The following is a 12,001-nucleotide window of genomic DNA, read 5'->3' as shown; positions in this document are numbered from 1 at the left end:
CGGCTCCTCCCTCGCTCATCAGTCCTTGAATCAATTGCATATTGCTCGTCTTCATCACACATACCACCCTTTCATCAGCCTTAATACTCTCACACATACAACAATGGCCGGACGCAGGTTTGCTACTTTCGGTGGTCTCGCCGCTGTCGGTGCGGGTACCTACTACCTCTACAGCGCGGGCGGCGACCCGAAACTTGCTGAGAAGAAGTTTGAGCGTATGTCCCCTTGGTCTATGCGATTGAAGAACAGGAACTGACAATTGCAGACGATGCTGCCAACGCCACAAGGAGGGTTCGTGGTGATTTCCCTGGCCAGGACAAGGAGGCCAAGAAGGCTGGTGAGGAGGGATACGAGGCTGTTCGCGCAACCGCACAAGACTATGTATGTCATACCCCGACATCGTCCAGTTCTTTCGATGCTGTCAATTGGACATGTACTGATCTGCAGCAGGCCAACCGCGCCAGCGCCGAGGCAAAGAAGGCCGAGGCCGACCTCAGGGCCTACACCCAACAAGCACAGAACAAGGCCCAGCAGTACAGCGCCGAGGCTCAGAACAAGGCTCAGGAGTACAGCGCTGAGGCCCAGGCGAGGTACAACTCCCTGAGCGCCGAGGCAAAGAAGAAGTGGGACGAGGCCAGGGCTCGGGGCGAGGAGTTCACTCGCGAGACCAGCAAGGACTTCAATGCTGCCGTTGACAGGTTCGACAGGGAGGTCACCAGGGATGCGGCGCAGGCAAAGAGCTGGTTGGGCTCCTGGTTCGGCGGCAAATAAGCCCGTTGCGAACATGGAGAGATATGGATTGGACTTTGATATTGCATTTGCTGCTTAGCACTGGAGTATATGGGAATAACCACCTCAGCTCATAATGAATCAAACGACGCACAACACAACTCTATCTTTGTATCCACCACTTGAAGCTATCTTTACCTATCTCCGTGGCGCCAGAGGTTTAACTACCTCCAGGCTACCTTTTCATTCTGACACATGCAACACAAGGCTGTAGATGCAATCCTTAAAAAGGAACCCCTCAGCACAGCTCAAGTGCATTATGCCGATGGATCTTTATGATACCTTTGTCATGTTCAAGCTTCTGGAGTGACATGAAGATGCACCGAACTAGTCTCACACTTTTGGCAATATTCAAGTATTTATTCATAAGAAGGCTCAGAGCTGTGCCTTGGTGAGCGAAAAGTCAAAATTTGCTACATCCATCACGAAAGAACATTGGTTGCAGTTTTCATTACCCGTCTGTATTGTACCAGTTGGGATACGTACCTAAGGTACTGTCTGCGATAGCCGAGCTGTATGATCCGTGCAGTGTAAAAACGCGTGTAGAGAAGATGTCGATATTCAGCCCGGCAGATACACATGAGCGCAAGCTCAATTCCTGGGCATTTCATATGTCGCACGACAGCTATAGACAAGGACTTTAAGTCCGCCACAAGCACTTTCAGTGTTTTGTAAATGAGCGCGCTGTGAAGAGTTCCGGTGCGCCAAGATTGACCTGAGCGCACTGACCACTCGCTTCGGCGCTAGCCGCTCCCACCATGGCCGGCAATTTTGGGCTCGAACTTTCGAACGAATCTCCTTTCCCCTCTATCTACACCAACACTCTTCGAGGAACCCCGATAGATCAATAGCAATCATGGTACGGCTCACCACACCAACGCGACGATGCATGCAACTGCATTGCATTGTGACGCACAACTCGCGACCATGCCCCGCTATGCATCGCCGCAAAACCCTCGCACGACCAAGTAACTAACGCAACACAGTCGGACGGAGAAGACGATACCAAGTCCCAGGTTTCCGCGGCCGCCGAGGTCGAAGTCAGCGCCGATGCGTCGGCCGGCAAGGGCCAGATGTCCGTCCTTGAGGCTCTCAAAGGCGTGCTGAAGCTCGCGCTCATCCACGACGGACTTGCCCGCGGTCTGCGCGAGGCCTCCAAGGCCCTCGACCGCCGCCAGGCTCACATGTGCGTCCTCAACGAGGCTTGCGAGGAGGAGGCCTACAAGAAGCTCGTTGTTGCGCTCTGCTCTGAGCACAAGATCCCTCTCATCAAGGTCCCTGATGGCAAGCAGCTCGGCGAGTGGGCTGGTCTTTGTACGTTGAAGTGGTTGATTATCGGGTGAGGGAGTGTGCTAATAATTTTGTGCAGGCCAGATTGACCGTGAGGGTAACCCCCGCAAGGTCGTCAACTGCTCTTGCGTTGTCGTCAAGGACTGGGGTGAGGAGTCGCAGGAGCGCTCCATCCTCCTCAACTACTTCCAGACCGAGCAGTAAGCGTGTCGCACTGCTAGTGTGTAAACGCTCTACAACACCCCGCTATATCAACGACCGCTTCTCGAGAACTATTTGTGCACATCTTAATTGATGAGGGACAAATACGGAGGGATATGGAAGACCATGTGACGGGTTGCAAAGGAAGATAGAAAGTCACGATTGCCACGGCATCGACGAGGAATAGACTGATGAAACCAACACTTCACTTCTTTTGCTCTCATTGTGATGTGCCCGAAGTCTTGATCCGCTGGATTTGCGTCTGAATTAGATACTCTAACCGTGTTTCCCCTTTGCAGACTCTACAACGCGATATGCATATCCTACTGTCTGTGAAGGCCTACTAATCCTCATGCACAACCCGCTTCACGCTTTTGTACCCATACCCTTCATTCTCCTGACAGAAGAGAGTATTAATGGACTGCAAGCCCCACTCCCCAATACAGCCCTCCGACTCATACATCCTCACTATATCACTACACATTAGCCTTCATCCACACACCGGACACACATTCAGTCGAGTACTTACACAAAGCGCCGTCCATAGAAGAGCCAACATGCACGCTCTTCATGCTCTGTGATGGCGGGTAACACTTATCGGCGCCGATGTCCAGGAAACGATATTTCGAGTCAACTTGGACGCAGCCTGGCGCTGGAACGGTGTAGTCCGCGGTGCCCGTCTGGGACGATCACCACACTCCCAAATCCTTTGCACATCCTCACAGTCCGAATCAAGGGATCAGTCGTCTCAAAGTCACCACCGCAGTCCTGCGTTGCGTACTCCTTGATTACAACCATACATCAGTCTTCCCAGTTACTTATCTGAAATAAAGACGTGAATGTGGTTGCTCACCCAAGTACCCAGGCGCAACCAAAAGCTTAAGCATGCTCTTCGCGCGCTCTGGTAATGGATGGCATTTATTAGGCACGAGGTCGAATGTGCAATATCTACTAGAGCATTCCTTGTCGATGTACCAGTAGAACGACATAGTGGGGAATGTTGCGTTGCTGGGAATATTCAGGATAGGTGTGGCGGGAGGACTGTAGATGGGTGTAGAGATGGCGTAGCTTGGGGGTGTTTGCTGGGACTGCGTGGGCCGTGGTGAAGAGGCTGAGGGCAGCGATGAAGAGCTTGGTGGTTAGCATCGTGGGTTGATTGTTTTTGGATGGTGAGGGGAGGCAAGCGGATTGTGAGAGATTTGATGTGAGGACAGGCGCTAGGCAACTTGATGGAGAGGTATGCTGGGTTGGGAAGAGCGACTATAAGAAACGGATGTAGTGACGAAGAGGGCAAATGCTGTCTGAAGGCCTCCGGGATGTACCTCAGTGTAGTACGGTAGATGGTGTCTATGGTGTGATACTGTAAAAGATCGACAACATGTCAATGGGTATATTGCGTTACAACACGGGCACCTGCCTATCTACCCTGGTCATTGACGGGTTTTGCACCTGTGTAATGTTAGCTTAAGAGCACCTATAGTAACATGCGTGCCCAAGACTTACCCAACACCCAACCGAGACCCGACTGCAGCGCACCAGAAGCCGTATTAGCCAGCATATCTCTCCTTCTGACACGTTCTTCGTGCCCATGCATGCTGTCGGAATCACTAAGATCCATGCTAACACGCTTAGCATCTCTCGACTCTGGTCTTGGGGAGGTCTGAGTATTACTGCGCAGCGGGAACGCGCTCTTTGAAAACGCAGCAGCCGCACCTCGCGCAACATCAAACAACCCCATCGGGCTCTCCTCGACAGCACCTCGTCCGACTTCGCGGCGCGGCTGTACGGTGGGAATGGTGCCCATATCGAAAGCACCAGGCAGCTTGCGATCAGCAGCGTCGTTGAAGCGCTCCTCGGCTTCTGTTTCTTGTGCGAGGAGTTCGGTCATTTCGGCTTCGCACTGCTGCCATACGTTGAGGACTTCTTCGAGATGGGCTGGCGGGGCGAGGAGGAGGGCTTGGGATAAGAGCTCCATGCGTTGCTCGAGGTGGCGGAGATCAGGTCGTGCGGATGTCGCGTGGGACCATGTTCCCGAGGAGGAGAGGGAGGGCTTGTAGCGACCGGCGCGGAGGGCTGCGCGCCAGGCGACGTCTTCTGCGTCATCGGCTTGCTTTGCCGAGGTGTCGGAGTCGAATGAGAAGCGCTGTGACGATGTCGAGACTGCTGGTGATGGTGTTGCGGTCGGGGTTAGGCGGTTCACGACGTAAGAATATGCTGTCTCAAAGTCGCCTTCTTCTAGAGCAGCGTCGATAGCCATACCGATAACTCGACGTTCGGCAGCGGCTTTCTTTTTCTCGACTGTGGTCGCATCGAACGGGCCAGCATCTTTGGCATCGTCCATGATAGTCGATGGCATCGACACAACCAGGTTCTGCCCTATGGAGATCATATCGTCGAGTTTGGTGTAACTGCCGAGGTTCTGCAAGAGTAGCTTTTGTATGAGCGACAATGGGTCTGAGCTAACTCTAATGCTGACTGGCTGAAATGGTACGCCGTGCTGGAGGATTAAAGAATAGAAAGACATCGCATGCGTCGCTGAAAGCAATGCCTGTGTTTGCTGAAAGCGTGAAGACTTGGAGAAGTGAGGAGCAAAGGCAGCGACAATCTCTGCGCAACGCTTCATGCCCCCTCTATTTCGGTTGCCATTGCTAGCATTGTCGTAATGATGCAAAGCAGCGGATAACACAACCTTCTCAACTTCAGATTGCAGAAGAGGGTGTTCGCCGAAAGCTGGGTTGACGTAGATTTGTGCTGCAAGAGGGAAGTGACTGCCCTCGATGAGCGACTTCAAGATCTCTGTCTCAATGGTCGTCTTCTCCAGCATCCCTAAGATACCCTGACCATGACGATCGTTGTCGTGCGCATCTGTGCCCCAGTTCCACAGCCAGAGCAGTTTGGATCTGATGGTCCGCCACTGACCGCTGTCTTTCTTTGGGCCGCCGCTGAGGGCGTGGAGTACCTTCTGGAGCAGTGCGGATTGCTCAGCATAGTCGTCCCGTAAGGACAGGTTGGCGACTGTCCGTGGTGAGACGGGGTGTTGCAGGCTTGACAAGACACACGCCGAAAAGAGTACCAGCTCAATGATCCGGAAAGCGCCTTGCTCTGGTTTTGTGATATCGTTGTCAGACGCGAGGAGTCGTTCTTCCTGGATCAACGAGGAAGTGGCGTCTTGCAGTATTGGTATCTTGAGGTCATATGATGGGAGTGACTCAACACCAATGTTGAGATCTGGTGGTGGGTCATAGTGGAGAAGGTCGCATATGCGCGTAAGCAGAGCATGGGCCGTCTGTAGTGCACCAACGTCGCTCGCATCGACCAGGTACAAACATGAGAGCGCTGTTTGTGCGTACTTTGTCTCCAAGCGGCGCTGTGTGTCCTCGTCCACATAATCACGACCTTCTTCGAAGCCTCCAAGGTCCATGTCCTCCGGTCCATCCCACTCAGATATGGCAGCAGCGACTAGAGGCAGGTCTTCTTTCGAAGTGTGCAACAGCCACCGGAACAGGCAGTCCCAATCATTTGACTCTTGTGTCTGCATTTCTGCCATCGATGCCCTACGGTTCTCGCTAGAGATCTTCCGTCTCTTTCGATCGCTGGCTCCGCATATCCATGGAGAGACGATGCCCCTCAGATCTCGTGCTGCGTTTTGTGTGTCTGCTCCAGCTTTCCTCGCAGCACGAAGATTCGAGAGATTGAAGTCTAGTGCCCGCTTTCCCCTCAAACTGGCGAACTCATCAAGAGATGACGCGGTGCCCTGCGGGTAGTACTCGTAGCTTAGGCGCAGCAGCGGGAGGGCAGTCGAAATGAACCAAGTTCGGAGGTACTCGGAGTGGTGGAGGAAGGGGACGATGAGCTGCGGTACGAGGTCGAGCAAGCCGGTCTGCGAGTCGATGCGATGCGCGCGGTGGATAAGGAAATGGCTGAAAGGGTCGAGCTCGAGCTCTGCAGCGTACTGGGGGTGCACCAGCGGCAGCAGTTCTATTTCTCTCCTCCTCTTCTTTGCTTGCGATTTCGATAGCGCCTCGACCGCAGCGATGGCCAAGTGCGCAGCGGGGTCGTCGCCGGGATGCCGTGGGCCAGTCGCAAGCTCATTCAGATACTCGACATATGCTGTGGGCTCTGCGCCCTCTGGTAAGAATGTGAGGAGGACGTTCAGCACCAGCCCAAACGGCAATTCAGATTCGCGCAATGCCGTCAATGCTCGCAGAGAGTCGATGTTCGATTCGGTGGCATATTGGACAGCCAGCAGCAAACACTGCAGTTCTGAGAGCTTCTGGAGCCTTTGAAGGACGGACATGTTCCTGCAATACCAGGCTCGAACTACTGTCAGCTGTCTGTGCGGCTACACATAGCCGTGGGGATTGTTTGGGCTCGAGAGAGGCCACACGCACATTCACGTGATTCGCTACGTCAGCAGCCTTGGCAATCACCTCGGGGGTCTCCAGCCAACTCCGCTAACCTTCACGTCGACCCTCGGCCCCCAACGTCTCTCGACACCTGCGTCTCGAGGAATGCGGACCGTGCGCTGTCTACAGACCGCATGCACCCCAGTATCCAAAACCTTGGATCATCTTGGACCTCAATGAAGGTCGATGATGTTGGTGGCTGTAATTGCGCCTTCCTCTACCAATTGGGGTAGGCTTTGGGGTAGGCTTTGGAGTATTAGGAACTGTAGTCTCGATCCTCAGCCCTGTCTCTCTGCTGTCTTCAGCCTCGTGCTGTCATCGCCTACGGACGCGACTTGGTACATTTAGCCTTCGTGGCGTTCGCGTCTCTAGCGAGCTGGCTGCTCGACCCTTGCGCAATTGGCTTCCTTCCTCGCGATGCAATGCAGAGCCGCAGGCCGAGCATCAGCTTACGCGGGGTTGCGCGTCCACCCTCAACTATAGGTCTGGTGCTTCTCATAGAGCTGTTTCAGTCTGATCCTGCAGTATTCAGCTTGCGCTCGCACTCTACTTCTTCTCAGTGGTACCCTTTTCACGCAGTCAATTGCCACCGAATCTGCTGTCTCGACTGAGCTCCATCATGATGCTTCGCCATCTCTTACTTCTAGGAACAGCGCTGGGTGTCACATATGCACAGACCCTTCTCGAGGCTCTATCAAAGGTTCCCGAGCTATCAAACTTCACAACTTTCTACCAGAACAACGAAGCCTTCGCCGCCGCCTACTTCGGCAACGAATCAAGCTACCCGATCACATTCCTCGCTCCAAGCAACGATGCCTTTACAACATACCACGCGCAGCACCAGGTCTCCCTGTTCGACGTTGGCCCAGATGTCCTGTTACAGCTTTTGCAATACCACACACTCGTTTCAAACATGAACCAAGACAACTTCACGAGCGTCGGAACCAAAGGAATCACAGCACCTACCATGCTAAAAGACTCCCCCGCCAACAACCGAACCACAGGAGCAAGCTTAGGCGCCAAATTCGGTGGCGCTGAGCGAGCCAGAGGCCAGGTAGTATTCATCCAAAGCGCAGGCCAAGCCTCCTCTCCGACCCGCTTCAAGCTCATGAGCCGCCAATCCTCAGACCCACAGAACGCAGGCATACGCTCCGGTCTTGCATCGACCGTCAACCTGCAGACACTGGACGCAAACCAGGGCACTTGGGACGGCGGCAGTTTCCACATCGTCGACGGCCTTCTGACACTACCAACGACCTGCGCGCGAACGATCCGCAGCGCAGGTCTCGCGAGTCTCGACAACGCTTTCAATCGCACGCGTCTCTGGTCTGCTCTCGATGGAAGCAAGAATGTGACGTGTTTGGGGCCGAGCAATGCGGCGTTCCAGGCCGCAGGGAACCCTGACACTGTGCTTAACGCCACGGCCCTGACTGGCGCACTGTTGTATCACACTTTGCCAGAAGTGGCATATAGCGATTTTCTGGTTGATGGGCAGGTGTTCAAGAGCTTGCAGAATGGGACTGTGAGGGTGAGGGTTGAGGAAAGTGAGGGAGAAAGGACGATTTGGTTCAATAATGCTAAGGTCATTAACGCGAATGTCTTGTAAGTCCCCGGACTCGATGGTCTTGTTTAATTGCTATGACTGACACAAATGGAATAGGACTCATAATGGTCTTGTGCATGTACTCGACGCTATCATGGTTCCGCTAGAGCAGTTGAACTCAACGAACACGACAGCCTCAGGAACACCTTCCTCAAGGCCATCATCAACTGTAACAAACACGGCAAGCCCTACGGCGGCGAGCTCAAACGCCGCTGCTCCCTTGGCGAAAGCATTGAGATTTGATGGGGCACTATGGACTTTCGGTGCTTCTCTGCTGGCTCTGTTGTAAACCCTGCCACTGCATCTTGACTCTTTGGCAGTTCCCGACGTCTTTATCCTCTTTCCTGTAAGCAGAACTAATATTCCTCTCTTTCCCCAGTCATCCGCGTGGTTTCTGCTCTACCAACTTTTCTCTACCTCCACAAAACCTGAACGTTGAACCCTTTACCACCTCACTTCCTATCTCAATCCCACACCTGACAGCCTCGTACATAGTCGTCTCGTAGAACCTTAACAGTTCTTCATGCTCGTGAGGGAAAGGAGGCAGTGCATGTTGAGGTGAGAGAGGGCGTGTGAAGACAGGATGATGGGTAGAAGTTCTCTATTGCATCGTGCCTCTGAGCTCCTCTGTGAGGCTCTGCGCTGGATGATGGGATAATGAGGAAAGAATATGGGTTTGGAGTCAGAAGTGAGTCAGATTGGTGGGAAGCAGTTGTTTTGTGATAAGTAGGCACGGACGAGAAGGGCTAAGCAAGTAGTTTCAAGGCAGCTGCTCCCACATGTTGCTTGCCTGAACATGTTGGGGATTCCCTTCTACGAGTTTTTCTTAGTTACAGAATTCTGGCCTTATATGCTAGAAATACTTTTAGCACTAACGTTAACTTTAAATTTTGCTTAGGTACTGTTAACGTCTCTAAAGGCCTCTAAGATTTAATGTCAGCCACGATCTATTAGCGGATTCCTGGAGGGTGCGAGAGTGTAGATCGTAAGCAGTGTGATGAATTAGCAGGTCACTTATGGTATTTCGCACCGATCATATACCATAGATAGCCTTCGTCACTGGAGATCGACTATAATCATCTGTATTCATATATATAGCTAGTCTGAGGCAAATATTATCTTGACTCTTTGCATGAAGGAGGACGAGACGATGACTCACGTGATCTGGTGACGGCGCTAAGTTTCTACGCGATCCTTCACCCTCGAGCATCCACGTCTGCACCTCGGACGTCACTAACTTCATCTCTCATTCATCTTCAATTCAGTTCCCTTCTCATGTACCAATACACTTCGTAGCATGTCCGGCGCCTTATACCCTGTTCTGTAGAAGTTTGGCTCCTCGCATTTCGCGTCTTAGCGCGCCATGTCTTTCTTCACTCCGGTCTCGTGCTCTTCCACGATATGCATACCCAGATGTGGCTCAAAATTGTTCCGGCCGCAGTTCACTCTGCAACATCAACATACTACCTCCATGCTTTTTGCACGCTTCAAGTCCAGATCAGCTCAACCACCTCTCTATAAGCCGGCTAAACCTGCGGCCAAACCTTCATCGCCGGATAACTCGACAATACGGAGAAGGGGTAGTCCTAAGGTGGACTCAGCAAAGAAAGCGTCGCTCTTGCTGAACACATTGCGCAAGTCAAGTCAGCTACCGGCAGGCACACCTGTGGTAAAGCCCGCCATGGAGACAACGTCCGCGCCTCCCGTCTCGACCAACCCGTCTAGCCCCAGAGACTTCATGAAAGGTATCCATCAAGCACAAACAAAAGGACCTGAGGATGAAGTGACACTCACGATCGACGCGAAAGAAGAGGCAATCCAACGGCGCATCGCCTTCATGAGAAGAAAGCTTCTGTGGCCTGGCATATGGACCCTGTTCGCACTAGTTGGCACTTATGGTACACTCGCATACCTGGACGTTAAAGCTGGAGTACCAAGCTCCGATGGCAGTCATCTTCCTGAACGTGCGCAGCTACCTCAAACCTGGTACCTGACCCCTACTGTCATCCGCGATGGCATTAAGGCAGGCTGGGACGAGCTCGACAACCTCACCATCGGCATCGTTGTTGCAACATTTGCCATCCATCTTCTCAAAAGGTCTCCGCTCCCTATCTGGGAGAGACTTATTCATGTCACTGGCGAGGCGAAATGGACGGCCTTCACATACCCCCTCGTTAATTCTAGTTGGGCGCATGCTGCGACAAATATGGCAGCGCTTGCCTGGTTCCTTCCGGGTGTCGTCCATTATTTTGACGGCGATCTCTTTCACACATCAGCGTTCCTGATCAGCGTACCGCTCATCACAAGCTACTTTGCGCACTTTGCGTACCGCTTCAACCTGGCAAGTGGATTGGTGCTGAATCTCGGTGCCAGTGGTGCTATTGCTGCGGCACTTGGTATTTACTGTGTGGCGTATGCGAACGAGAAGGTATGGGTACCTCAAGGCTTGGTGTTGAGACTGGATGCGATGTATTGGGGACTGCTCTTCGCCGCCTCGCAGGCGTACAGTATGGTTCAAACTCCAAAGGGTGGTAACAGGCCCGCGTACTTGGTGTGTCGTGTAAGATCCAAGCTATTCGAACTCCTACTGACTTTGCTTAGGTTCATCTGACCAGTTTGGGGCTTGGCGCAGCGTACGCGTATTTCGATCTGAAACACCACCTTTGGATACCATTGGTTTCGGAGATCTCAAGTACTCAAAAGTCTGAGATTCAGGCGGAGGAGTAATACAGCCGCCTTACGGTGCAAGTGTAAGAATATGTATGAGTATCAAGAGCCGGCGCAAGGCGATCGTTGGACACAGCCACAATGTCACAACTATAACATGCGGACGTTACCGCAACCCCATCTTCCCCGCTTCCCTACTCTATTGTATTTCCCGATCAGTCTTCCACAATCTGGACCTCACTTCAAGTTCTTTATCGGCTCTCGGCACACTTGACTTGAGGGTTTTAAGGGCAGCAGCTCGTAATGGCACAAGCGCACGCGGGAGACGAGGCTATTTCCAGGGTCCTTTCGATTCACCTTTCAACGATTGGCCGTTTAAGTGAAGGTAAGCACGGATGGCCCTTCACACCTCAGCCCAAGACGGTTGAACACGGGTCCTTACAACCACAACAGACAACACACGAGAGCCGCTTGACGAAGGGGTCCAGATCATGTCTTCAGGGGTTACCATGCAGATCGATGCAAAATGCGATGCGAGTTGATATGAAGGCACCCAAGCACAAGCTGGCAAGCTGAGTCACATGCAAGCGCTATCACCCAAAGTACCGATTAGGTTCAGCTGCCAAACTGGGGTCTTGGGATGCGGGGAGGCTGCATAACCAGGCCCTCGTCCCTGGCGTTGGTACAGGTGCGGCTGAGAGCACAGGTCAAGATGCACTTCGTCACATTTCTGCCGGCTGCCCCTCGATTAACTTGTCAAAGCGAGCCTCGTCATCACATGCACAGGTAGCTGCAGCCTTCCGATAGACTTCGCCCTCTACCGGCAGACGTCCGAAGGTTTAGACTGGCCAAGACTGGGTATGCAGCCGAAACCGATAAGAGTATGTATTGCTCACTTACATACAACCTGCAGCGTAACCAAGCAACACGTTTGTAGCAAAAGCGGCGAACCTCCAATATGGAGCCTTTCATGGTGAACCGAATACAGTGTACTCGTTAGTGAAGCGAGGCGACCTTTCCACCAGAAGACACGCCGTAACTCCCG

The 12,001-nt window shown here is 52.9% G+C and overlaps 5 protein-coding genes across 5 annotated transcripts; 4 read left to right on the top strand and 1 right to left on the bottom strand.

Annotated features, from left to right (window-relative positions):
• Positions 1 to 103: 103 nt before the first annotated feature.
• Positions 104 to 845, top strand: BU25DRAFT_448127 (uncharacterized protein; the record flags this gene model as incomplete). Its single annotated transcript, XM_033709582.1, has 3 exons — positions 104 to 215; positions 266 to 381; positions 451 to 845. The coding sequence occupies 3 exons, from the start codon at positions 104 to 106 to the stop codon at positions 769 to 771; spliced, it is 549 nt and encodes a 182-aa protein (XP_033562351.1). The 3' UTR covers positions 772 to 845.
• A 748-nt stretch (positions 846 to 1,593) lies between these two features.
• BU25DRAFT_410270 (40S ribosomal protein-like protein S12) lies at positions 1,594 to 2,336 on the top strand. The gene is made up of 3 exons (XM_033706240.1): positions 1,594 to 1,648; positions 1,776 to 2,103; positions 2,159 to 2,336. Exons 1-3 carry the CDS (start codon positions 1,646 to 1,648, stop codon positions 2,281 to 2,283), a joined length of 456 nt encoding a protein of 151 aa, XP_033562350.1. The 5' UTR covers positions 1,594 to 1,645; the 3' UTR covers positions 2,284 to 2,336.
• A 1,025-nt stretch (positions 2,337 to 3,361) lies between these two features.
• On the bottom strand, positions 3,362 to 6,614 carry BU25DRAFT_391701 (secretory pathway Sec39). The gene is made up of 2 exons (XM_033704623.1): positions 3,784 to 6,614; positions 3,362 to 3,729 (listed from the first exon to the last, which is right to left on the bottom strand). The coding sequence occupies exons 1-2, from the start codon at positions 6,575 to 6,577 to the stop codon at positions 3,698 to 3,700; spliced, it is 2,826 nt and encodes a 941-aa protein (XP_033562349.1). The 5' UTR covers positions 6,578 to 6,614; the 3' UTR covers positions 3,362 to 3,697.
• A 556-nt stretch (positions 6,615 to 7,170) lies between these two features.
• BU25DRAFT_40856 (FAS1 domain-containing protein) lies at positions 7,171 to 8,950 on the top strand. Its single transcript, XM_033705846.1, has 2 exons — positions 7,171 to 8,288; positions 8,347 to 8,950. Exons 1-2 carry the CDS (start codon positions 7,306 to 7,308, stop codon positions 8,576 to 8,578), a joined length of 1,215 nt encoding a protein of 404 aa, XP_033562348.1. The 5' UTR covers positions 7,171 to 7,305; the 3' UTR covers positions 8,579 to 8,950.
• Positions 8,951 to 9,760: 810 nt separating this feature from the next.
• Positions 9,761 to 11,464, top strand: BU25DRAFT_391698 (uncharacterized protein; the record flags this gene model as incomplete). Its single annotated transcript, XM_033704622.1, has 4 exons — positions 9,761 to 10,034; positions 10,074 to 10,840; positions 10,891 to 11,341; positions 11,410 to 11,464. 3 exons carry the CDS (start codon positions 9,761 to 9,763, stop codon positions 11,014 to 11,016), a joined length of 1,167 nt encoding a protein of 388 aa, XP_033562347.1. The 3' UTR covers positions 11,017 to 11,341; positions 11,410 to 11,464.
• Positions 11,465 to 12,001: the final 537 nt, after the last annotated feature.

The sequence above is a fragment of the Macroventuria anomochaeta genome (genome assembly GCF_010093625.1).
Source record: "Macroventuria anomochaeta strain CBS 525.71 unplaced genomic scaffold BU25scaffold_14, whole genome shotgun sequence".
In the NCBI taxonomy this organism is placed as follows: Eukaryota; Fungi; Ascomycota; class Dothideomycetes; order Pleosporales; family Didymellaceae; genus Macroventuria; species Macroventuria anomochaeta.
Note: the sequence above shows the minus strand (reverse complement) of the source record. Positions and strands in the feature narration are given on the sequence as shown.

Excerpts from the sequence above, each read along its gene's own strand:
- BU25DRAFT_40856 (XM_033705846.1), top strand. The coding sequence starts at position 7,306 with ATGATGCTTCGCCATCTCTTACTTCTAGGAACAGCGCTGGGTGTCACA. Across the intron at positions 8,289-8,346 it reads GTCATTAACGCGAATGTCTT|GACTCATAATGGTCTTGTGC; the intron begins GTAAGTCCCCGG and ends CAAATGGAATAG.
- BU25DRAFT_410270 (XM_033706240.1), top strand. Across the intron at positions 2,104-2,158 it reads CGGCGAGTGGGCTGGTCTTT|GCCAGATTGACCGTGAGGGT; the intron begins GTACGTTGAAGT and ends AATTTTGTGCAG.
- BU25DRAFT_391701 (XM_033704623.1), bottom strand. The coding sequence starts at position 6,577 with ATGTCCGTCCTTCAAAGGCTCCAGAAGCTCTCAGAACTGCAGTGTTTG. Across the intron at positions 3,730-3,783 it reads GGGTCTCGGTTGGGTGTTGG|GTGCAAAACCCGTCAATGAC; the intron begins GTAAGTCTTGGG and ends AACATTACACAG.